The sequence below is a fragment of the Trachymyrmex cornetzi genome, unplaced genomic scaffold (genome assembly GCF_001594075.2).
Source record: "Trachymyrmex cornetzi isolate Tcor2-1 unplaced genomic scaffold, Tcor1.1 scaffold182, whole genome shotgun sequence".
NCBI lineage: Eukaryota > Metazoa > Arthropoda > Insecta > Hymenoptera > Formicidae > Trachymyrmex > Trachymyrmex cornetzi.
The window spans coordinates 43,021-66,005 of record NW_017296441.1 but is presented as its reverse complement, the minus strand read 5'-3'; the positions used below and the strand labels follow the sequence as shown (position 1 = coordinate 66,005).

The following is a 22,985-nucleotide window of genomic DNA, read 5'->3' as shown; positions in this document are numbered from 1 at the left end:
TATATATATACTAGCTTCAATGTGCAATCTATTATTTTTTATATTATATAAAATTTCTCGGAAATCGTGCGATATATGTTTCCGATATTCAGCAAACGATCAACACGAAAAATTCTTCCAAGATACTTTCATTTTCCTATAATAGAAGAAATATGTGTTTTAAACACATGGCCTTAATTCAAATAGAAGTTGAATAATAGTTTCATCGGCCAATGTTGACGTGTCTCCGATATTCCTATCGCCTGCTGCAATTTTTCTCAACATACGTCTCATAATCTTGCCGGATCTTGTTTTCGGTAGAGCCGGAGCATGTTGGATGACATCCGGTTGAGCAAATGGGCCAATTCTTTCGCGTACTATTCAAATTATATTAATTTATTAAATAGCGCATATTAGTTACGTGTTAAGTAGAAAATAGTATTAAATACTCCAATCGATTAACTTACGATTGGCTTACCTTTCTTTTTAAGCTCGATTTGCAATTTTTCGTCGAATGTCATCCCTGCGTTCGGAGTTATGAAACAATATAGACATTGACCTTTAACAGGATGCGATTTACTGACTACTGCAGCTTCAGCTACCGAAGAATGTTCCGCCAACACACTTTCCACTTCAGCCGTTGACATTAAATGACCGGAAACGTTTAACATATCGTCGATACGACCAGTTACCCACAGATATCCATCTGCGTCGCGTCTCGCTCCTAAAATCGTTAATTGAAACAAAGATTAGATTTACATCATTTTTGTGTTATTCCATCATTTATTGCAATCGAAATTAAGTTAAATGAATTTGCAAAAGTTAGGTTTTAATTTATAAAGACGGAGAAAAATAATTCCTATATATATATATATATCGGAAAAGACATTAAAAATGTAAAAAAAAGGCATCAAGTATATTTTGCAGAAAAAAGATACCAAAAATAATGCCATAAAAAAAGAAGTGAAATCAAAATAATATTTCAAGTATCTCTATTTGAAAAGTCCCGTAGAACACAGTTCTCTGAACGGCATCTTGAAGGCTTTCTTATGATGTAGACGTCTTTTCGATATCCTTTAAGACAGTGTTGTATGGAATAATTTCTCACAATTATAATATACATACTACAATATACATACAAAGTACAGATGACATTTGAAGTGTATTAAGTATAACAACACATTAATGAGAGAACGAAATGCAATAGATAGCGTAATGAGAAGCGCGGAAACTGAAAAGGGATTTTTACATCGATAACAAGTAGAAAATTGTAAAAATAAAAAATCGGAAATGAGCAAGATCTCCAGCAGCAGTATACTTGACGCGCCCGTCTTGTTCATAATTCGATTCATGCAAATAATTTAATAAATATTTTATTATAATTATAAACTATTTTTCGCAAATTAAAAAAATTTTATATATATTAAAATTGTTATTATAGTATTGATATATTTCATATTTAACAAGTGCACATACAAATATTTTTCTATGAGATAAAGAAAAATTTTTAATACTTCTTAATACTAAATTCTTAACCCTTAAATTTTTTTATCTCTCTCTCTCTCTCTTAGTAATATTTTTTTATTACAGAAATATTAGCAGTTATTGCTCGACATAATATTATTGTCTTTAATTATACTTGATTTTCATGAAAATAAAAATCTAAATATTATATTTCTTACTTAATAAAACTTTTTAGAAACAATGCACGACTCATTTGCGGATTAGAGACTTTATTATCAAATAGATTTAAAAGCGAGTTATACGTGAAATTGGGATTTATATGTATTCTTTGTAATATATTTCGAAATTACATTATCTATGTGCTAATATTCTTTCCTAACTAGAATGAATTAGAATGAATTACACTATAACATTAATTTTATTAAAATATTTACAATTTTATTAAATCGTAATTAATTTTAATTGTCACTGATATCTATATACTATTGACAAGTCAGGATGCGAACGACTGTCTTAGCAATTTTTATTTTAAATTACAATTATAAACAAGACGAGCGCGTCAAGTATGCTACTGCTGGAGATCTTGCTCATTTCCGATTTTTTATTTCTACAATGTTCTACTTGTTATCGATGTAAAAATCCCTTTTCAGTTTCCGCGCCTCTCATTATGCTATCTATTGCATTTCGTTCTCTCATTAATGTGTTGTTATACTTAATACACTTCAAATGTTATCTGTATTTTATGTAGTATGTATATTATAATTGTGAGAAATTATTCCATACAACATTGTCTTGACTTAAAGAATATCGAAAAGACGTCTACATCATAAGAAAGCCTTCAAGATGCCGTTCAGAGAACTGTGTTCAACAGGACTTTTCAAATAGAGATACTTGAAATATTATTTTTATTTGACTTTTTTTTATGACATTATTTTTGGAATCTTTTTTCTACAAAATATACTTGACGCCTTTTTTTACATTTTTAATGTCTTTTCCGATAGATTTCACGAATTTTTGCTAAGTATTATTTTCGTTATCATTTTCATATATTTACAAAATTGTTTGATTATGTAAAGATATTGCAAAATATACTTGATGCCTTTTTTTTACACTTTTAATATCTTCCGGTTGATTATCATTTTCTAGCTTAGTTAACAAATACCAGTATATAATTTCGGTTTCGTACAATTCCCTTTTGTTAAACATTAAATTATAAACGAATGAATATTGTTTGAAATATATCGTTATTTCATTATCATTTTCTAGTTTAATTAAAAACTATCAGCTTATAATTTCGTTCTATCTGATCTCTTCATATTAATCAGTCTTTATCAATTTGCTCATGCATGCTCTTATTCGAACGTAGACAGGTGATAAATATCATAAATAGCCAAATAAAAACGTAATTAGGTGAATAGATGAAATATTGGAAGATGGATATAGATAACATCGATAGGTGAATAGATAATATAGATATAAAAGTAAATATATAAATAAATAAAATAATGTATACAGACAGATGAAATGTAGAAGAATTGGGAAAGATATGCAGAAACGATGCGAAGAAGTACAGAACAAATACGGAAGAGATGTAAAAGAAATGTAGAAGTAGTACGGAAAAGATACGGAAAGGTGCAAAAGAGTTGCGGAAACGGTAAGACTCAGATGCGGAGAGGTGCAGAAGAAATGCGAAATTAATACGGGAGAGGTGCGAGAGAGATATGGTACTGTTGTAGAAAAAGTGCAGAAAAGGTACATGAAAGATGTGGAAGAGATGCCAGAAGGATGCGAGAGAGATGCGGAAAAAGTGCAGAAGAGGTGCAGTAAAAGTTCAGAAAAGATGTAGAACAAGTTTAGAAAAGGTGTCGAAAAAGTGCAGAAAAGGTGTAGAAATAGTGCAGAAAAAGTGCAGAAAATAAGTGTAAAAAAGTGCAGAAGAGGTGTAGAAAAGATTCAGAAAAAATGTAGAAAGTGCTGAAAAAAAGTATAGTAAAAGGGGACGAAATTTTCCGACGACGACGACGACGTATCTGAATGAATAAATGACATAATTTGGGCTGAAAAATACGTGCACATATTCATATCTAAGCATCAAGTACACTTATGGACATGATTATCTTATTTTAATTGTAAAAATCTATATTCTGTTTTCCCTAATACATGCATTTTTTAATAATCAATTTGTTTAAACAAAACAGCCTGTAACGTCTCTTTCATGAGACATGGTATTATATTATTATGTACTACAAAAATATACTTGACGGGAGCCGCTACCGCGTCTCCTGATACTCAGGGAATGGAAGTAACTCGTTACTTGTAACGAAGTTACAGTTACAAGTTACTTTTTTGGTAACTTTACTAGTAACTGCGTTACTTTTTTTCTTTGGTAACTGTAACGGTAACGAAGTTACATTTTTTTGGTAACGGTAACGAATTTTACAGTTACTTTTATCGTTATTTTGCACATGATTGGACACGATACGACACAAGCCACTTACACTGTAAAAAAATTTCTTTACACATATAGATGTAAAATAGATTACATCTCAGCTAACACAAAGTTACATGTAACATACTCGTTGTAATTTCCCATTCAACAATATAACTGTAATATAACACGTGTTATATTACAGTTATATTGTTGAATGGGAAATTACAACTAACGAGTACGTTACATGTAACTTTGTGTTAGCTGAGATGACTAGTCCTGTATATATAAAAAATCATGCAATTTTACAGAAATCATGTAAGTCCACAAAAATTATGTAAATTTTATTATATAAATTATAAATATATCTTATTTTATATTGAAAATTATGTAAATACCAGGATATTTTGAATATTTTCTATAATTATCCAAATTTTAGTAATATTACGTAATATAACAGAAATTTTTCGCGTATTGTTGTTAAATGTATAATAATATATAGTGCGAAATGTATTGTCATATTATCGTTCCTGTAACTACACATATTGTAATTGTACTTCCACAATCTGCTTAATTATAAACCAAGAAATTATTTTTATTTGCATATTGCAAATTTACGCATGTGTGGACGTTTGCAACTATTATAGTGTGTCTCAAAATTATCCACTATAATAGTTATAATTTTACACAACAATTTTTTACAGTGCATAGCGCTTGAGACTAGAGAAGCCCCTAGGCCCGTTCGCTGTGATTGGCGATCGTAGATTTAAAAAACAATAACGGAAAAGTAAGGAAAAGTTACTTTCTCAAGTAACGGTAACTGTAATAGCCCTTCTACAATAAGCCGCAAGTCAGAAATTCTAAGCGATCTTAAGTCATAATCGGTGAAGTTGGCCAATAGTCAACTTGAGCGATTTTGTTAAGACTAGTTAAGACTTCTGACGTTCTGACTTGCGGTTTAAACTGGCCGCACACGATGCATGATTTCCTCCATAATGGGCTTACATGCTGCTGTGCCTGCTCTGATGCATGCTAAACATCTTGGTGCATTGAGCGAAGTATACTACCATCCTTGATTTCTGTGTTTGATATGGTGCATTATTTCATGCTCGTTTTCTTGCACACGCCAATCAAAACGTTAAGAATCACTCACGTGATTGATTGATGTCATACATATGTGAAATGTATAGATTAAAACCACCACGGTTGTCACCTTCGTGTGATGACGTTTAAGCTGGCCGCACACGATGCATGATTTTCATGCTTACTCTCTTGCATGCTGATCAATGCATGTTACTTCGCTCGGTTCGCTGCATAAACGTCATCACACGAAGGTGGCAACTGTGGTGGTTTTAACCTATACATTTCACATATGCATGACATCAATCAATCACGTGAGTGATTCTTAATGTTTTGATTGGCGTGTGCAAGAAAACGAGCATGAAATAATGCACCATATCAAACACAGAAATCAAGGATGGTAGTATATTTCGCTCAAAGCACCAAGATGTTTAGCATGCATCAGAGCAGGCACAGCAGCATGTAAGCCTATTATGGAGGAAATCATGCATCGTGTGCGGCCAGCTTTATGCAGCGAACCGAGCAAAGTAACATGCATTGGTCAGCATGCAAGAGAGTAAGCATGAAAATCATGCATCGTGTGCGGCCAGCTTTATTGTAGAAGGCCCATAACGAATTACTTTTAAAAATCGGTAACTAGTAACGGTAACTTGTTACTTTTTTTACTCGGTAACAAAAGTAACTGTAACTTGTTACTTTTAAAAAGTAACTTTCCATTCCTTGTACATACGAGGGTCGTCTGAAAAGTTTTGAGCCTAACATAGCCTAAGCCAATTTTATTTTTCCACATAGTCTCCTTTTAAGTCGATACATTTTTTCCAGCGATGCTCCTACCCCTTTAATCCATTCAAATAATACTGAGCGTCTTGCTTTGCAAAATAGGCGTCTATGGATGCGATTACCTCCTCGTTTGATGAAAATTTCTGTCTTCCGAGCCAAACTTTGAGCCTAGGAAACAGAAGAAAGTCGCTGGGGACCAGATCTGGTGAATACGGTGGTCAATTAATTCGAACCGCAATTTGTGAATTTTTACCATAGCGACCGCCGAAGTGTGAGATGGTGCGTTATCTTGATGGAACACTTTCTTCTTTTTCAAATGCGGTCGTTTTTTCTCAATTTCTGCCTTCAGCTTGTCAAGCAATGATGCGTAGTACGTCCCTGTTATTGTTTTACCTTTTTCAAGATAGTCGATCAACACAATTCCATGACTGTCCCAAAAAACAGTCGCCATCACCTTTCCCGCCGATAAAACCGTCTTCGTTTTCTTCGGAGCAGGTTCACCCTTCGCAGTCCACTGTTTTGATTGTTCTTTCGTTTCAGGAGTGAAGTGGTGGATCCAAGTTTCATCAACCGTTATTAATCGACGCAAAAAGTCCGACTCGTTTCGCTTAAACCGCTACAACAGGGCCTTAGAAATGTTCATTCGAATGCGTTTTTGATCCAGAGTGAGCAAGCGCGGCACCCAACGCGCGGTTAACTTACGCATGCCTAATTCTTCAGTCAATATATGACAAACACGTTCTTTTGATATGCCAACAGCCTCTGCTATCTCCCTAATCTTAATTCGACGGTTGTCCATTATCATTTGATAAACTTCTTCGATGTTATCGGTAATGGTCGCAATTGTTGGCCATCCCGAACGCTCATCATCAGCTAAGCTGGTACGACCACGTTTAAATTTAGCTACCCATCTTTTCACGGTGGCAAATGATGAGGCAGGGTGTCCGTAAACAGCGTCCAACTCGGCTTTAATTTGTGTAGACGTATTGCCTTTCAAATGCAAGAATTTAATTATAGCACGATATTCAATTTTTTCCATTTTTACAAAATGACGACACAAATGATTGTCAAACAAGAACTAAACGTCCAAAGTGGCCACAATTGTCACAGATATCTTTCGTAAATCACATAGATTATAATACCAAAATGGCTGTAGGGACTTTGCCCCTCTACCCTACATGGGTTTCTCATCTGGCATGCGCGTATTCTCTAGGGAGTTGCGAGCGATAGCATTGGCGTTGGCGACACACTCCTCCGCCAGATCTGCCGACTAGTTTGTACGTACGTATACGAGTTTGTCGAAAAATAAAGATTGATTGCACATCTGCCAGCCTGGCGTACTTGCTTGAGATTTCTACATTCGAATTCCTACACTGGTGACCCCGACGTGATCCAGTTATATATATTGGCGATCACACGAAATAACCGATGCGGTACATCGAAAAAGAGCCGCTATGCAACAGTGAGTTACAGTCTCGCCGGCATACTTGCACCCGAGCACACGGTCGGCAGAGACGGGAAATCAAGCCTCAAATCACCACTCGATTCCACGGGCATCGCAGCAGGTTCCAAGACGAAGAGCCACGACCAGGAAGCCAACCTTCATTTCACCATTGACGAATAAAGATTTCCTCTACGAACGAGGCCATTGCAACGCGCCGCCATTGGACGAGTTCACACCTCCAGGCTCACAATACCACTAGCAAAGCAGCCACAGCGATAGTATACTGCGAGTTACAAATAAGGCCTAGTACAACAATTTTAATTATTTTCTTTTCTTTTTGCTCCCGCGAACACTCATTTTCCAATTGCGTCTGCGTAATAGTACGTAAGCTCGCGGTAACCTAAACGTTACTATATCATTCAGATAACGGCTTTAGCGCAATGGAAGAGACAAATAAACGCGTACAGGGTGCCCAAAATCCCACCTTTCTGGGCAAACGATCCAGAAGTATGGTTCGCCACGGTAGAAGCGTCCTTCCAGGTAGCAAAAGTAACAGACGACACGACTAGATTTCACATTATACTAGCGAACGCGGATACCGCAATTCTTCCTCATATCAAAGATTTAATTATAAATCCCCCTACGAACGGAAAATATGACGCTATAAAGGAACGCATACTAAATGTTTTCTCTATTTCTCAAGGCGCTAGACTACATCAGTTATTAAAAGGACAGGTTCTCGGCGATAAAAAACCATCTCATTTACTGCAGGAGCTCAAAAATTTAGCTGGGAACCAAGCTACCGACAATATCATTAAGACATTGTTCATCGAACAACTTCCGGAGAGTTATCGCACCATTTTGGCGACGATCGAAGAGTCTGACCCCAATAAACTCGCATCAATAGCAGATAAAATAGCGGAATCGGTGTCATCAAATAACACGTTAGCTCCCATAAACAGCTCAAAAACCGAGGACTCAGCAGGTAACCACGTTCCTCAAATTAGTTCTATTAATAAGACGCCTGAGCATTCGCTTTTAGAGCAGTTAGTTCAAGGCATGAACACCCTGCTACGCGAAAGAAAATCTCGTACACGATCTAAGTCGCCAAGTAACTCCCGTCAACCGATGAGAAGACGTAACCACTCTCGTAGTGCGGACGGAAAATGTTTTTATCACCGTAAGTTCGGCAATAAGGCATACCGATGTCAACAGCCATGTAATTGGATCGACGGAAAAACAACCCAGGAAAACTAAAGAAACCTTCCCGGATGGAAGCGGTCGGCGGAGGTAAAATCACGGAAAACCGTCTCCACATATTCGACAGAGTCACCGGGCGTAAATTCCTTGTTGACACGGGTGCAGGATTATCAATTATCCCTGTTTCCTCTACCAATATTAAAACACAAACTAACTTGAAGCTCTACGCAGCAAATAATACGCGAGTCGCAACTTACGGTGAAATTTGCCTGACGTTGAATCTCGGGCTACGTAGACCTATTATCTGGAATTTTTGTGTAGCAGATATCCCATTCGCCATTATAGGCGCCGACTTATTAAAACACTATCGCTTATCAGTTAATTTACACGAACGCACCCTTACCGATCAAGTTACCGCGCTCTCAGTCAAAGGAGAAGTCACAGCTACACCCATATTAAACGTCTCAATTATTGACCGTTCTTCTGAATTCGCACACATTCTCAGAGAATTCCCGGAAGTAGCGGGCATCACTCAAAACCGCGTGTTCGCGCCTAGAGACATTAACCATCACATCACCACAACCGGCCCCCCGGTTGCAGAACGCCTACGCCGGTTACCTCTAGATAAGTTAACAGCGGCTAAAGCAGAATTCAAACGTATGATAGAGCTCGGCATTTGCAGACCATCCAGTAGCCCCTGGGCAAGCCCCATCCACATGGTCCGTAAAAAAATGGGGGAATCGAGAATCTGTGATGATTACCGTCGCCTTAACGCACTGACTGTCCCCGACAAGTACCCGGTACCGCACTTGCACAATTTTTCAGCCAACTTACATGGCAAAAGTATATTTTCGTCTTTAGATTTATTCAAAGCTTACAATCAGGTTCCCGTAGCCGAAGAAGATATACCGAAAACGGCGGTAATCACTCCCTTCGAGTTATATGAATTCACAGTAATGACATTCGGATTGCGGAACGCCGCGCAAACGTTTCAACGTTATCTAAACCTAGCACTTAAAGACCTGGATTTTGTCTTTTCGTACATAGACGATATTCTAATCGCATCCTCCCTAGCGGAACATAAACGCCACTTACGTATAGTCCTTACTAGATTAAAAAAATTTGGGCTATCGTTAAATACGGACAAGTGCGTTATAGGCGTATCAGAATTAACCTTCTTAGGACATCACATTAACAGCGAAGGCTGCAAACCTTCAACAGAAAAAGTAAATGCTATTCAAAAATTTCCAAAGCTAAAATCAGTTACGGATTTGCGTCGTTTCCTCGGTATGCTCAATTTTTACCGCGGTTGCTTACGTCATGCAGCGTCTTTTCAAGCACCCTTACACATATTCCTCAAAGATTCGCGAAAGAATGACAAGCGCATCATCAATTGGACGAACGAAATAGAAAACGCGTTCGAGAAATGTAAAGCCAGTCTAGCCAACGCCGCTCTACTAGCACACCCTTCTCCGAATGCTGAACTGCGCGTAGCTACTGATGCGTCCGATTTCGCGATGGGCGCAGTTCTTGAACAACGCTCCCGAAATGCATGGAAACCTCTAGCATTTTTTTCGAGAAAATTCACGCCCACTCAGAAAAACTACAGCGCATACGACCGCGAACTAACCGCGATCTACGAAGCCATTAAATATTTTCGTCACTCCCTAGAAGGACGACAGTTTACAATTCTCACCGATCACAAACCTCTTGTTTATGCGTTCAATCAACGCACAGATAAAGCATCACCGAGACAGATTCGCCAACTATCATTCATCTCGCAATTCACCTCCTGCATCGCGCACATAGCCGGCCAGGAGAATATCGTCGCAGATAGCTTGTCACGGGTCGAGTCACTGCGTTTACCCTGCGAAATCGAATTGTTAGAACTAGCCAAACTTCAGAAAGATGACCCTCAACACCAGAATTATTAAAATCTACAACAACATCAATGAAATTACAAAGACTGATACTGGGTTCAGAACACTCGTCAATTTATTGCGAAATTTCAGGCGAATCATTCAGACCGTATATACCAGTATCGCAACGGCGCAGTTTTTGACATGTTCCACGCACCCGCTCATCCCAGCGCGAAAATAACAGACCATCCGTCAAAGATACATCTGGCCGCATATGCATCGAGACATAACCAGATGGGCTAAAAATTGTATAGAGTGCCAGCAATCCAAAGTCTCGCGCCATGTTAAACTTTTGCCTGCTGACTTCACAGCCCCAGACGGACGTTTCGATCACGTCCATATGGACTTGATCGGGCCCTTGCTAGTTTGCCAAGGTTTTCGTTATTATCTAACGATAATAGATCGTTTCTCGAGATGGCCCGAGGCTATTCCATTAGCAGATATATCCACCCAAACAGTTGCACGCGCATTTTACGATCACTGGATTTCGCGTTACGGCGTCCCCAAAATTTTAACCACCGATCAAGGAAAACAATTTGAGAGCCAAATATTCAACGCTCTTCTCCAATTGACCGGGTGTGAAAGAGTACGCACAACCGCATATCACCCCGCGGTTAATGGAATGATCGAACGATGGCATCGTACTTTGAAAGCCGCATTGATGTGCCATAACTCTTCGAATTGGGCTAATTTACTGCCCACAGTTTTACTAGGATTACGTAATCAAGTCCGACTGGATACTGGTGCGTCCCCGGCCGAATTCTTGTTCGGAACTACGTTAAGAATTCCCGGTGAATTCGTGACCGACAACGATTTCACACCAGACCCTCAAATTTTTGTAAACGATTTTCGTACATTCATGCGAGAATGTAAACCTGTACCTGTTACACATAAGTACAAAAAACGCGCTTTTTATTATAAGGACCTAGCCAGTTGTACACATGTATTCTTGCGTAATGACGCCAAACGAGCATTGGAACGACTGTATTCGGGCCCGCACCAATCGTTCAACGAATCTCAGAAAGGGTGTTCGCGTTAAACGTTCAAGGCAAGACAGTCAATGTATCGGTAGAAAGACTCAAACCAGCATATTTTATACCAGAAATCGAAGTACCGATAACGAATACACCAGTTCAACAAACAAGTGCACAAACAGACGCATCAACCTCAACACAATCATTTCCGCCTGTATTAAAAACCTACTCGCGGGTCAAAAAGCATGTTCATTTCGACCACAACGCTAAACTGTAATAATTAAGTTCTAGTTTTTAAAAATTAATTAAGTAGTAGCAACGCACAAAAATTTTTTTTTTTTGACATTTAAGATTAACTATACTTATAAGTTGAACTATGTAAATCCGGTTCGAAATTACCTATTATAAACAAGAACTAAACGTCCAAAGTGGCCACAATTGTCACAGATATCTTTCGTAAATCACATAGATTATAATACCAAAATGGCTGTAGGGACTTTGCCCCTCTACCCTACATGGGTTTCTCATCTGGCATGCGCGTATTCTCTAGGGAGTTGCGAGCGATAGCATTGGCGTTGGCGACACACTCCTCCGCCAGATCTGCCGACTAGTTTGTACGTACGTATACGAGTTTGTCGAAAAATAAAGATTGATTGCACATCTGCCAGCCTGGCGTACTTGCTTGAGATTTCTACATTCGAATTCCTACATGGCTTTGACGAGTAACGCCATCTTCATGATGAGGTTGAAAACTTTTCAAACGACCCTCGTGTATATATATATATATATAAATGATCGTAAAATCTTAAGTCGTAATTAAGGAATAAACGCGCAACAGTGATTGGTCAATTCCTTACGCCTCTTCAGACTTTACGATTATTACAAACGATTTCTATTATAGACCTTGCATTACATCACGGCTTGAACCTTGAATTCTCTATCTGAATTAGACTATAAACCTAATCCATCGTGTTTCACTATTATAGCGTTTTCGGCCCGGCCAGGTTTGCATCAATCTGGGTTGGATTAATGGCCTTTTGTGCTCTCCTATTGGTAGAGCGGGTGACGTCAACCAATAGGAAAGATTAATCCAACCCAGGTTGGTGCAAACCCGATCGGGCCGAAAACGCTATTAGACAGTCGACTTTGACAAGTCCTGAATACACACCTGATCTGAATCCTAATCAAAATTACCAAAATGTAATTACATCGAGGGAACTACGCATTCACGAAATACGCAAAGCAACAGTTCAATTCAATCCTCAACGATACATAAGTGACATACAAATTTCGAATAATATAAAATGGCACTTCGAAAGATCAAAGCTCGTCAGATATTTGATAGCAGGGGCGAACCGACTTTGGAAATCGATGTGATCACCGATATCGGCTTATTCAGATCGGTACCTTCTGCCATGTTACCTAATCCAAATCAGGCGCGCGAGATTCGAGATGAGAACATGATGGCTTATCACAGTCGCTCAGTATTCAAAGTTGTCGATATCATCAACAACGTGATTACTCGTCAACTGATAAAGTCAAGGCTAGAGGTTTGTCAACAAACGGAAATAGACGAGATGCTAAACAAGTTGGATGGTCGAGACTTGGAGTTAACGCTATCCTCGGAGTCTCCGTAGCCTGCTGCAAAGCCGATGCTGCTAAAAAAGGTCTACCGGTTTACAGGTCACTAGTACCATTCTATTCCTTACCTTATGACTTATGAATAAATTAATCTAATCCATTGTACAAAGCAACTTATATGTTTACTTATTTTCGGCCTTTTACATTTTAGATACATTACCGAATTAGCGGAAAACAATAAATTATGCATACCTGTACCAAGTTTTATGATCAACGGAGGACGATATGCTGGTAATAATTTATTGTATCAAGAATTTATGATATTACCCGTAGGTGAGGACGTGCGTACATGCATATAAAATCGAGTATAAGATCTAATCGTTAAACGTCAAAATATTTGGCTAGTTTTTTTATGACATTTTATATGGCATATAGGTGCTGAGGGTTTTGCCGATGCCATAAAAATGGCTACCGAAATGTATCAAGTACTAGAGAAAAAAATCATTGATAACAAATATGAGAGCCGCTTCTGATTAACGACAATGGAGCCTTTGCTCCTGATTTGGAAAACGACAAGGCCACTTTAACCTTTTTAGACGCGTCCATCAGAGACGCGGGTTACGAAGGAAAAATTAAAATAGCGCTGGACGTCGCAGCGAGCGCTTTTTATAAAGAAGGTTTCGCTATATATTCAAAAGATCTCCTTTTAAACACAATTATCTTAGGACCATATCCTAAAGAAAGTTCATGTTTACATTCACATAGAAAAATATGACTTAGAATTCAAAACGAAGGATTCCGATCCCACTAATTACTTGAAAGCAGAAGCCTTAAGGGACCACTATTTAAGATATCTCTCGAAATTCCCAGCGGTATTCTCAATCAAAAATCCTTTCGATCAAGAAGACTAGAACAATTGGTTAATAATTGCTCATCAAGGAATTCAAGTAGTCAGCGATGATCTCACAGCAATGAATATCGAGAGAATCGAAGAAGCAATAGAAATAGCAAACTGTCTCGTCTTGAGAATATCACAGATCGGCACTGTGACAGAAGTCATTAATTGCGCGAGAATGGCGATAATCAACAATTGGAGTTATATCATGAGTGCGAGCCATGGTGAGACAGAAGACAATTTCATCGCAGATTTGGCGGTTGGACTTTCCGCTGGCCAATTCAAAGCTGGAGCACCTTGCAGGTATTAGGGTGCGAGCAATTATAACATTGAGAATGAGAGTGAGAGTAAGGATGAGAGAGAGAAGTGCTCCGAGTTTAAAATTAATTTTAAATCGAAAGCCAAAACATTCCTCTAACGAGAATTATGATACATAAAAGTCATATTCATTTAATGCTATGATAATTGCAGAGGTGAAAGAATGAGCAAATATAATCAAATATTGAGGATTGAAGAGGAATTTGGTAAAAATGCCAAATACGTTGGAATAAAATATCAAAATCTAATGAAATAATCTTGCGGATAGTTACGTGCCACTAACTGAAATGTATATAAAACAATGAAGGGGAAAGCAGAAAGATCAGATAACGCTTACCATCTCCCGTACAATAAAATCCATTGAATCGATCGAAGTATGTATTTTGAAAACGTTGGTGATTTCCATAGAGGGTCCGCATCATACCCGGCCACGGTCGACGGAAAACGAGGTATCCCTCTCCTTCGCCTTCAATCACACGACCATCCTCGTCAAGAAGCTCCGGCAAAACTCCGAAGAAAGGAAACGTCTAGACATATATATCGTTTCATATATCAGAAATAAATTATTTATTATAAGGAATTATTAACGAAAAAATTCTTTACTGCAGAGCCTGGCTTCATAGGTGTAGCACCTGGGAACGGTGTAATCACATGACCACCAGTTTCCGTTTGCCAAAACGTGTCTGCTATACTGCACTTGCCGTGACCAACGAGATTATAAAACCAAAGCCAAGCCTCGGTATTGATTGGTTCACCGACTGAACCGAGGACCTGAAACGCGTATAAGTATGTGTAGGTTCTCTGTATATGTTAAGCATTTATTTCCTTTTCTTTTTTTACTGATGAGTAAGTACTGATGAGTGAGATGTACCTTAAGCGTGGATAAACTGTGCTTCTTCACAAGTTCATCACCAAACTTCATTAGTGATCTAATGGCCGTTGGTGCCGTATAAAATTGTGTGACCTTGTACTTATCGATGATGGACCAATATCGATCATTTTCTGGATAGAAGGGTATACCTTCAAACTGTAAACCATGAGGTGCAGACCGAAGGAATAAAAAAGTCAAGAATGATCTACGTAAGAAAAATGTGAAAAATGCATACGTACTATAACGGATGTTGCGCCATTCGCCAACGGACCGTAAACTACGTAAGTATGTCCTGTGATCCAGCCACAATCAGCGGTACACCAATAAATGTCACCTGGATGATAGTCGAAAACATATTTGAAAGTTGTTGCTGCATAGATCAGATATCCCGCGGTAGTATGGAGAACGCCCTTTGGTTTTCCAGTAGAGCCGCTACGTGATTATAGAAAACAAGAGTCCTTTCAGCAAGAACAAATTAGGAGAGCTACGAGTGTTGGAGAAAAATTCTGTCCATTACCGACTCTATCTTTTTATTTGGCCTCGATATAGGTATGACAGAATGAATACACGAAGGAAAGGACGGTACACGTACCTCGTATAAAGGATAAAAAGTGGATCCTCGGCGGTCATCCAAACTGGATAACAGCTCGCTTCCGCATCCTCCATCTCATCATGCCACCAAACGTCTCGATCATCGTCCCAAGAAACATTTGCGACATCCATGGCTGTACCGTTGCTAGTGCCATTCACTCCCTTCATCTTACCCTGTGGATTGTTGAGTCTTCTCAGATGCGCAACGACAATACAGCTTTCAAGTTGATGGCCATGCTTCTTGGCCTTTGCCACAGCTTCATCGCAGATATTTTTCAACAGGAGTAATTTCTCGCCTCTCCACACGCCATCTGTAGTAATGAGAACCTTGGCCTTAGAATCGAGGATACGTTCCGCCAATGAATCAGACGAATATCCTGCAAACTGTGAGATTATGTATACATTATTCTTTTTTCCTTTTTTATTCATTGCGACGTTTATGTTTATACCATCTCATCGATATTTGTACTTACCACCACGCTGTGAATCGCCCCTATCCTCGTACAAGCCAGCATGGCGATCGGTAGCTCCAAGATCATCGGCATGTAAATCACCACTTTGTCCCCCATAGAGACACCCTTTGATTTTAGAACATTCGCAAATCTACACGTCTCTTCGAGTAACTTTCTATACGTCAGTCGCGAATAATCTTCCGGATCATTTCCTTCCCTGACAACACAATGGATATAGCAAAATATCGATGAAAATTCATTCAATTCGAGAGAATATGAAAAGTATCAATATTCTAATTCTCGCGTGCATACGAATCACGTAGCGTAATTCAAAGAAAACGGCAAGGATATACATATCCCGCACTTGTGTACAATAGAGTGAGTCAACTAACGTCAATTTCATTTTTTTCAATTTTAATTTATCTTACGTATACGATCTACTAAAAGATCTCGAGCAACTACAAGAAGCTTGAAAACGTCCTCGAGTCGCGTTATGAGAGAGAGAGAGAGAGAGAGAGAGAGAGAGAGAGAGAGAGAGAGAAAGAGAGAGAGATTTGCGCATATATTTTAAAGGCTCTTTTACGTCTATATAAGCGTAATGTTACATGCTAATGTACCAAGAATTATAGAACGGAATATATGTTACATAAGATCAAAACTTGTTAAACCTGAGTCTAGTTACGATATTGCGAATCGTGCAAATAACTAGGAAAAAATTAGGTAAATCGACCGATAAATGTGATATTTTTCAATAACATATATCGGTCGCTACTGATTGTGCGCGACAAAACGCCTAGCATTATTATTCTTAATAAGATGATTGTGCGTGACTTTTTTCATAACTGTATAGCGGTAACCGTATCGGTATATATATTGGTAGACAAAAAGCGTAATACATTCAACAATGATAATACTTGTGAAGACGAATCGAAATGTATTATTTAATTCGTTTACATATTTATTATTTAACGACATTGCAGTATCAATCGCGCGTCTTCTAATTTCTCATCTTTCTCATTCAACTAGATTTGCAATTAATCTCGTGCGTGATACTATCTTTGAGCGACGTATTATTATCCTTTAGTGAAGTGAAGCGCGCCTGACCTTCATCTCTCAATCTCAATTTCCTCTCTAAACTCAGGGCTGAATGGTGTTTAATTTATATTGTGTGTGTGTGTGTGCGTGTGCGCGCGTGCGCGCGCGCGTAGGTGCGCGTATGATTAATTATATATATATATGTACCCGCGGTTTTGTACTTTGCATTTTTACTTGTAATTTATGCTATCCGCATTTGAAGTTAAATGCATTTTTACAATATTTTCATCAGTTTCGTCTTGATATTCCCTTCAACGATCGGTCGAGCGAGCGAATGAACATAGATTCGAGATCGCCAAATTTTTCAAGTCTTTGCATCTTGGGCTCGCACGTTCGCAAGATATGAAAAAAAAAAAAAATTTTTGAAACTTTGCTCGGATATCTCCGAGAGCATAACAAGAAATAAAAAGTTTTCACTGTGAATCGCGTGAGAGAATCGTGCTGTCGCGCGCTCACGCGAAGCTTGGCGGCTCAACGGAGCTGACGCAACAAATGACGTGATCGCGCGCGATGCCTCGCTGGCCAATGAAGGCGCAGGTGTAAGCCATGTGTCGAATTTTTCGACAAATAGATGGACATTATTTCACGACATGATTGCGCGACTGAACAATCTCAACTCGTCATGTGCGCTCGACAAAGTCGACAAGTTGCATCATTGCGTTCGGATCGTTCCACGATTAAGGAATACTCTGAAAGCTTGGATTTTCCAAAATGTAATTAGTAGGATGTTATGTTATACAACACTTTCTTAAATGGTAATCGATGATGAACGGCTGAACGACCGATACGGCGCGGGCGTAGGACATAAGAAGGCCGGAAATAAAATATGTATGAAGCGTGATATCGCGAAACTCACGATCACATTCTTCATTCGTGTCTCGCACGGCTCGTGCGTCTTTCGCACATATATAATACCATGACATGTATATGTATATACCAAATTTCTCTTTCCAGAGATTTCTCATCGCGAGAGAAGTTATTATCATTAATTTGCTGTTAAAACTGTTAAAGCAACGAACAAAACTGTGTTACTGTTATTTCAATGATCCGTAACAGAAACGATAACGCGAGATGGACATTGATTATATTAGCTACAACAATGAAATATACCATTTTGCGTAAGCGACGCAAGCTCAACGTGTTCGAATGACTTGCATCTACTATTGGAGAATATATAATATTTTTGCATGGAAACGAACCGCGCGCGATCAAATTAGCCATTGAATTCGCTAATTCAATCAACGTACCCTTAATTACCTACATCTTACCAGTAAAATGCTATTTTATCACCATTTCCGCTCTTTACATTTTTATCGAGTAGATTGAAGCTTATATTTGTCGATGCTCCCTCCATCCACTTTATGAAAATGTCACCTTTGCTCAGATCGAAGTTGTACGAGAAAAACTTGTCTTCGATCGCTGGCGTTTCCCAATAAAATTGTTTGGCGATTTCACCCCAGAATTGCATCGGCTCCTTTATAGATCTGGATAAAAAAAAAAGCAAATTCATATCAATTCGAGCTATAGCAAATGATTTCCCTCGCTACTTTTTCGCTAAAACAATAATTATTATACATTGATAATTTACAATTATTATTTATAATAAATTAAAAACGTATAAACATTATAAATAATAATTGTGGACTGTTTTTAATTTACTGGTTATGTACCATAATTTATCTCGAATTTCCTTTAATAAAGTTTTAACATTATCATTGTAACAAGAGCTGAAAGATTCGTGTTTAACGAATCGATCCACTTCTCTTTTCTTACGAAATGCATTCTTCATTTCACTTTATTTACAAATTTATGCACGTTCGGTGCACCCGCAAATTGTGCACATTATTATTGTCGTATTTCCGCATTAATTGGATGAGTTCGTAGTCCTCTCCGACGAAATATATTATGGATGAAGTAAATATAATCTATACTCGAAACAGCAGAGACTACAGCTATTATAGTTAGATATATACATAAATCTTGGAAACAAAAAAATCCTCATTTCAAAAATTTACTTGGATCGTTTACCAATTAAAAATTGCAGCGAATAATTACGATGTAATCGGAACTAAAGAAGCGTAGGGAAAAAAATGTTAAGGTAGAGAAAGAGTATTCCGTTCTGCATTTTTAGCTGCACTTCTAGCAGTCCGCGAAGGAGCGTTCCTTCCTCCATGGAGAGAAATTCGTCCCACCCCTAACGAGATCGATCGATATCGCGCAGATCGCGCTTCTATTTATGCCATTTACATCTGCTGATCGTTCGGATAAAAACATCATCATCTCACACAATTGAAACGCTATCTCTGATTCATCTAACATTCGATTCAACTCTGTAATAACTCGTAATAACTACATCTATAATTCACCATTCACAAGTAAATATCTTCTTCAAAATCCTGCATCGACTCGTTTCGTTTTTTTTTCTTTTACCGTTATATTGATTCCAATCCGAGTAACAATAAGCCAAAAAATAATCAACATCTTTAGCATTTACAACATCTTCATCACTTATTTTATCACTATTCTTTTTGCGTGTTGCAACATATACTATACAATCGCGTCAGTAAACGCGCAATGATGCTTTCCGTATCTCGATAGATAGGTATATATTGGACGTTCGCGGCTGTTCGCGGCTTGTCGCCAAACGTTATACCTTCCAAATTAAATGACACGCGACGGTAGCTCTTCCTCCCATATGTATACATACGTACGACATTGAATTTAAATTCGTTCATATATCTACTCACTTTTCGTGCATTTGCTTATATTGTTCCATGCTAGCGCAGTACGCCTCTCTCGTGAGCTCCGAATTGGGGTAGTACATTTTATCCGCCATGTTACACTTCTCCCTTTTTCTTTCACTCTTTGATTTTTTTCTCGTCTTCGCGTTCGAAACCTCGTTCAAACTATTTATTGAGATTGATAGATGTCTGTAAAAATGAAAAGGTCGTAATATTCGTAATATTTGTATAATGTGTACGGAACAACGATGGTGCAACGAGTCGACTGTTGGCTAGTGGTGACTAAGCTCCACTAAGTTCGCTTTCCACCACTTTACCGGCCTGACCGATAAACCTCGACTGAAAAGCGCGCGCAACACGGTCGACGCATCTAGTGCACTGTGCGATTTGCAATTTGCGAATGGTGCGACATGCGACGACGCCGACGATCCGGACCAAGACAGACCGGTGAGTACTGAGCAATTTTGTAAAAACAGGTGAGAGAGCACTAGAGCAATCACGATGATGATCGGCGTACCCGATTTATACGTTCCTGCGCGTCACTTTCTCATATTTTTCATTTGATATATACATATCCTCTTTCACGTGATTAACTGTTTTCTTCTTTTTGTCCCTAATTCACTTCCATGGCCACCTTTAAATTTATCAATTTATTATGTCAAATCGTAATAAGTCTCGCTTTCGCAAATCTTAATGCTATCCTACGTGCCTGTAAATAATTAGTATTTGTCTCATTCCTGCAGAAAGCTTAAATTTTAAGTTGAAGGCTGCTCTAGAGCAGCTATAAGTCCGGATCTACAATAGGTGTTTTATGCCTTATGCCGTAAGAAACTGACCAATTACAGTCGAATCCGAGAAGAATAAGCGACTGTGATTCGCCCATTTCTTATGGCTTAAGGCTTAAAACCCTATTGTAGATCCGGGGTAAAGCCCATTCTACATTAGACGCAAGCCGATCGCAAGTTTGTTGCGACAGCCAATATGAAGCGTTGATTTCAAAATGCAAGCTTCAGATTGGCTATCCCAACAAACTTGCAATCGGCTTGCGTCTAATGTAGAATAGATTTAACACTAAAGGCTTAAACACAATAGGCACAGGCAACAGAGAATAACGAGCTGTCCAATCAGAGCTCTGGGATATAATATCGAACTTATTGTAGAAGGCCCATTAAAGTTACTATAACCCCGGATCTACAATAGGGTTTTAAGCCTTAAGCCATAAGAAATGGGCGAATCACAGTCGCTTATTCTTCTCGGATTCGACTGTAATTGGTCAGTTTCTTACGGCATAAGGCACCTATTGTAGATCCGGACTAAGACGTACCATAAGAATTAGCCAATCACAGTCGAGAATTCTTTTGAACTCTTGATTCTGATTGACTGATACTTACGGTACGGCTTATGGTTACTGTTACGGAAGGTGTGTGCGGCAGCCCTAAGTCTTAAGGGTGCCGTCACATGCGGCGTAACTTGCGTAAGCGTAACTTGCGCCAACCAATCATATCATTTCACTTGAACATCAGTTTCTGTCTAGTCACTTTATGCTTTTTACGCTATTTTGTTGTTACGCCGAAACATGATAGAACTACTATGCGTCGAATCTAATTTCTGGCTCACTTTAGCTTATTCTGTCTGAAAAAATGCACAAGGGTTTCGATTTTGCAACAGTACAATTATAAAAGTCGTGCGCCCCTTTGCATCGCGTGAAAAGTCGAAACCCATATGGAACAGTACAATTATAGATCTCATTTTGCCTCTGTGACAGATTTTCTAACCTCAATAGTCATCAACTTTAACGCTTAATATCTCAGATCACAAGGCAGAACGACGTTTTTTTTGCCAGATTCTTTCGTTTCATGCAAAAACGCGTCGAATAAGCCTAAGCCCGGATCCTCATACAGACAACAGCACTTTGACACCGAACGCTGATTGGTGAAAAACGGATGATGGGGGTAAATTTTACCCCCACAATCGGCTTTTCATCAATTAGCGCTCTGTGTCAAAGGGCTGTTGCCCGTATGAGGATCCGGGCTAAGAGTGGTTTCGATTTTAATAATTTATTCGATCATCCGCTCATGTATACGCGATGGAAAGGTACCGGTTCCTCATGAGGCGTACTTTTCGATTCTTCTTCTTCTATATATAATTGGCCCGGGCCCTCGCCAACGAGGTGAGCTTGGCTAGTCTTGTCAAAATAATAATGTAATGCAAAGCACAGTTGAAACCATTGGCTGCAGAGCGTCGTACGACGCAAATCGGATGCAGTGTGAATCCAGCATAAGTTTCCCCCGAGGGTTTAAACCGGATCAGAATGTAATAGCGTATTCGATTTACTGACTCGACCCGACTCCGAGTCAATGATCTGTTCTTTTTAGCTGCATTTCTTGCACAATATAGCTCTTCTTTTGCAGCTAAACAGAACAGACCATTGACTCGGAGTCGGGTCGAGTCAGTAAATCGAATACGCTATAAGAGCCAACCAACTACAATTGAGCATTCCCCTGTCGTTCGACTGTAACAGGGGAATACTCGATTGTAGTTGGTTGGCTCTTACATTCTAATCCGGTTTAAACCCTCGGTGGAAACTAAGCCATTTACTACGTTTACACGGCACGCTTTACGCCGAAGTTATAACATTGATGTTATGAAACTGGCTAGTCACAGTCATTCCATTCTTCAGAGGAATAGCTATGATTGGCCAGCTTCATAACATCGAAGTTACAACTTCGGCATAAAGCGTGCCGTGTAAACGTAGTAATTGTAAATGGAAAGCAACGTGTGTCAATTTGTGTCAAGTGTGTCGACTGTGGGTGCCTTCCAACAAGAGAACACGAAACTCTGTGTTACACAATTGAACACAGTGCATAGGTGCTTGATGGAACACTTCAATTTTCTAATTAATTACTAGATGGCACTAACGTTATTAGATATTACTAAACTGCATTTAACGCACAGAACATATATAAAGAGAAGTGCAAGCTCAATGTTAAATGAAGGGAGACAAAGTCGATCGTCACGCTCGTGGTGGTTAGGACATGAATTACAGAAGTGCTATATATATCATACATACAGGGTCATCGAAAAGTATCGGACCCCTCTAATATCTTCAGTTAGAATGCATTTTGGAGAAAATGTCCAATAACAAAGTTGTATGGTTTCAAGCGAGGAGTAAG

The 22,985-nt window shown here is 38.7% G+C and overlaps 2 protein-coding genes across 3 annotated transcripts; one reads left to right on the top strand and one right to left on the bottom strand.

The window, feature by feature from the left end:
* Window positions 1-15: 15 nt before the first annotated feature.
* On the bottom strand, window positions 16-20,202 carry AcCoAS (acetyl coenzyme A synthase). 2 transcript variants are annotated; one of them, XM_018504830.1, is made up of 10 exons: window positions 19,819-20,202; window positions 18,340-18,555; window positions 15,998-16,193; window positions 15,526-15,908; window positions 15,173-15,365; window positions 14,934-15,089; window positions 14,666-14,833; window positions 14,400-14,589; window positions 458-703; window positions 16-356 (listed from the first exon to the last, which is right to left on the bottom strand). In XM_018504830.1, exons 1-10 carry the CDS (start codon window positions 19,905-19,907, stop codon window positions 160-162), a joined length of 2,034 nt encoding a protein of 677 aa, XP_018360332.1. In that variant the 5' UTR covers window positions 19,908-20,202; the 3' UTR covers window positions 16-159. The 2 variants fall into 2 exon arrangements, with proteins under 2 accessions (XP_018360332.1, XP_018360333.1); XM_018504831.1 differs by lacking the exons at window positions 18,340-18,555; window positions 19,819-20,202 and adding an exon at window positions 17,219-17,764.
* On the top strand, window positions 12,404-14,335 carry LOC108759396 (enolase). Its single transcript, XM_083287350.1, is given in 7 exon segments — window positions 12,404-12,864; window positions 12,867-12,951; window positions 13,061-13,182; window positions 13,285-13,356; window positions 13,359-13,526; window positions 13,615-14,048; window positions 14,220-14,335. Coding segments are annotated over 7 exon segments (1,272 nt in total). The 5' UTR covers window positions 12,404-12,572; the 3' UTR covers window positions 14,319-14,335.
* Window positions 20,203-22,985: the final 2,783 nt, after the last annotated feature.

Bases quoted from the DNA above. Each gene is read 5' to 3' on its own strand.
- AcCoAS (XM_018504830.1), bottom strand. From the start codon at position 19,907: ATGGCGGATAAAATGTACTACCCCAATTCGGAGCTCACGAGAGAGGCG. The intron at 18,556-19,818 runs GTGAGTAGATAT...TTTTTTATCCAG, and splicing joins TATAAGCAAATGCACGAAAA to ATCTATAAAGGAGCCGATGC. The intron at 15,090-15,172 runs GTACGTATGCAT...CATGGTTTACAG, and splicing joins ATGGCGCAACATCCGTTATA to TTTGAAGGTATACCCTTCTA.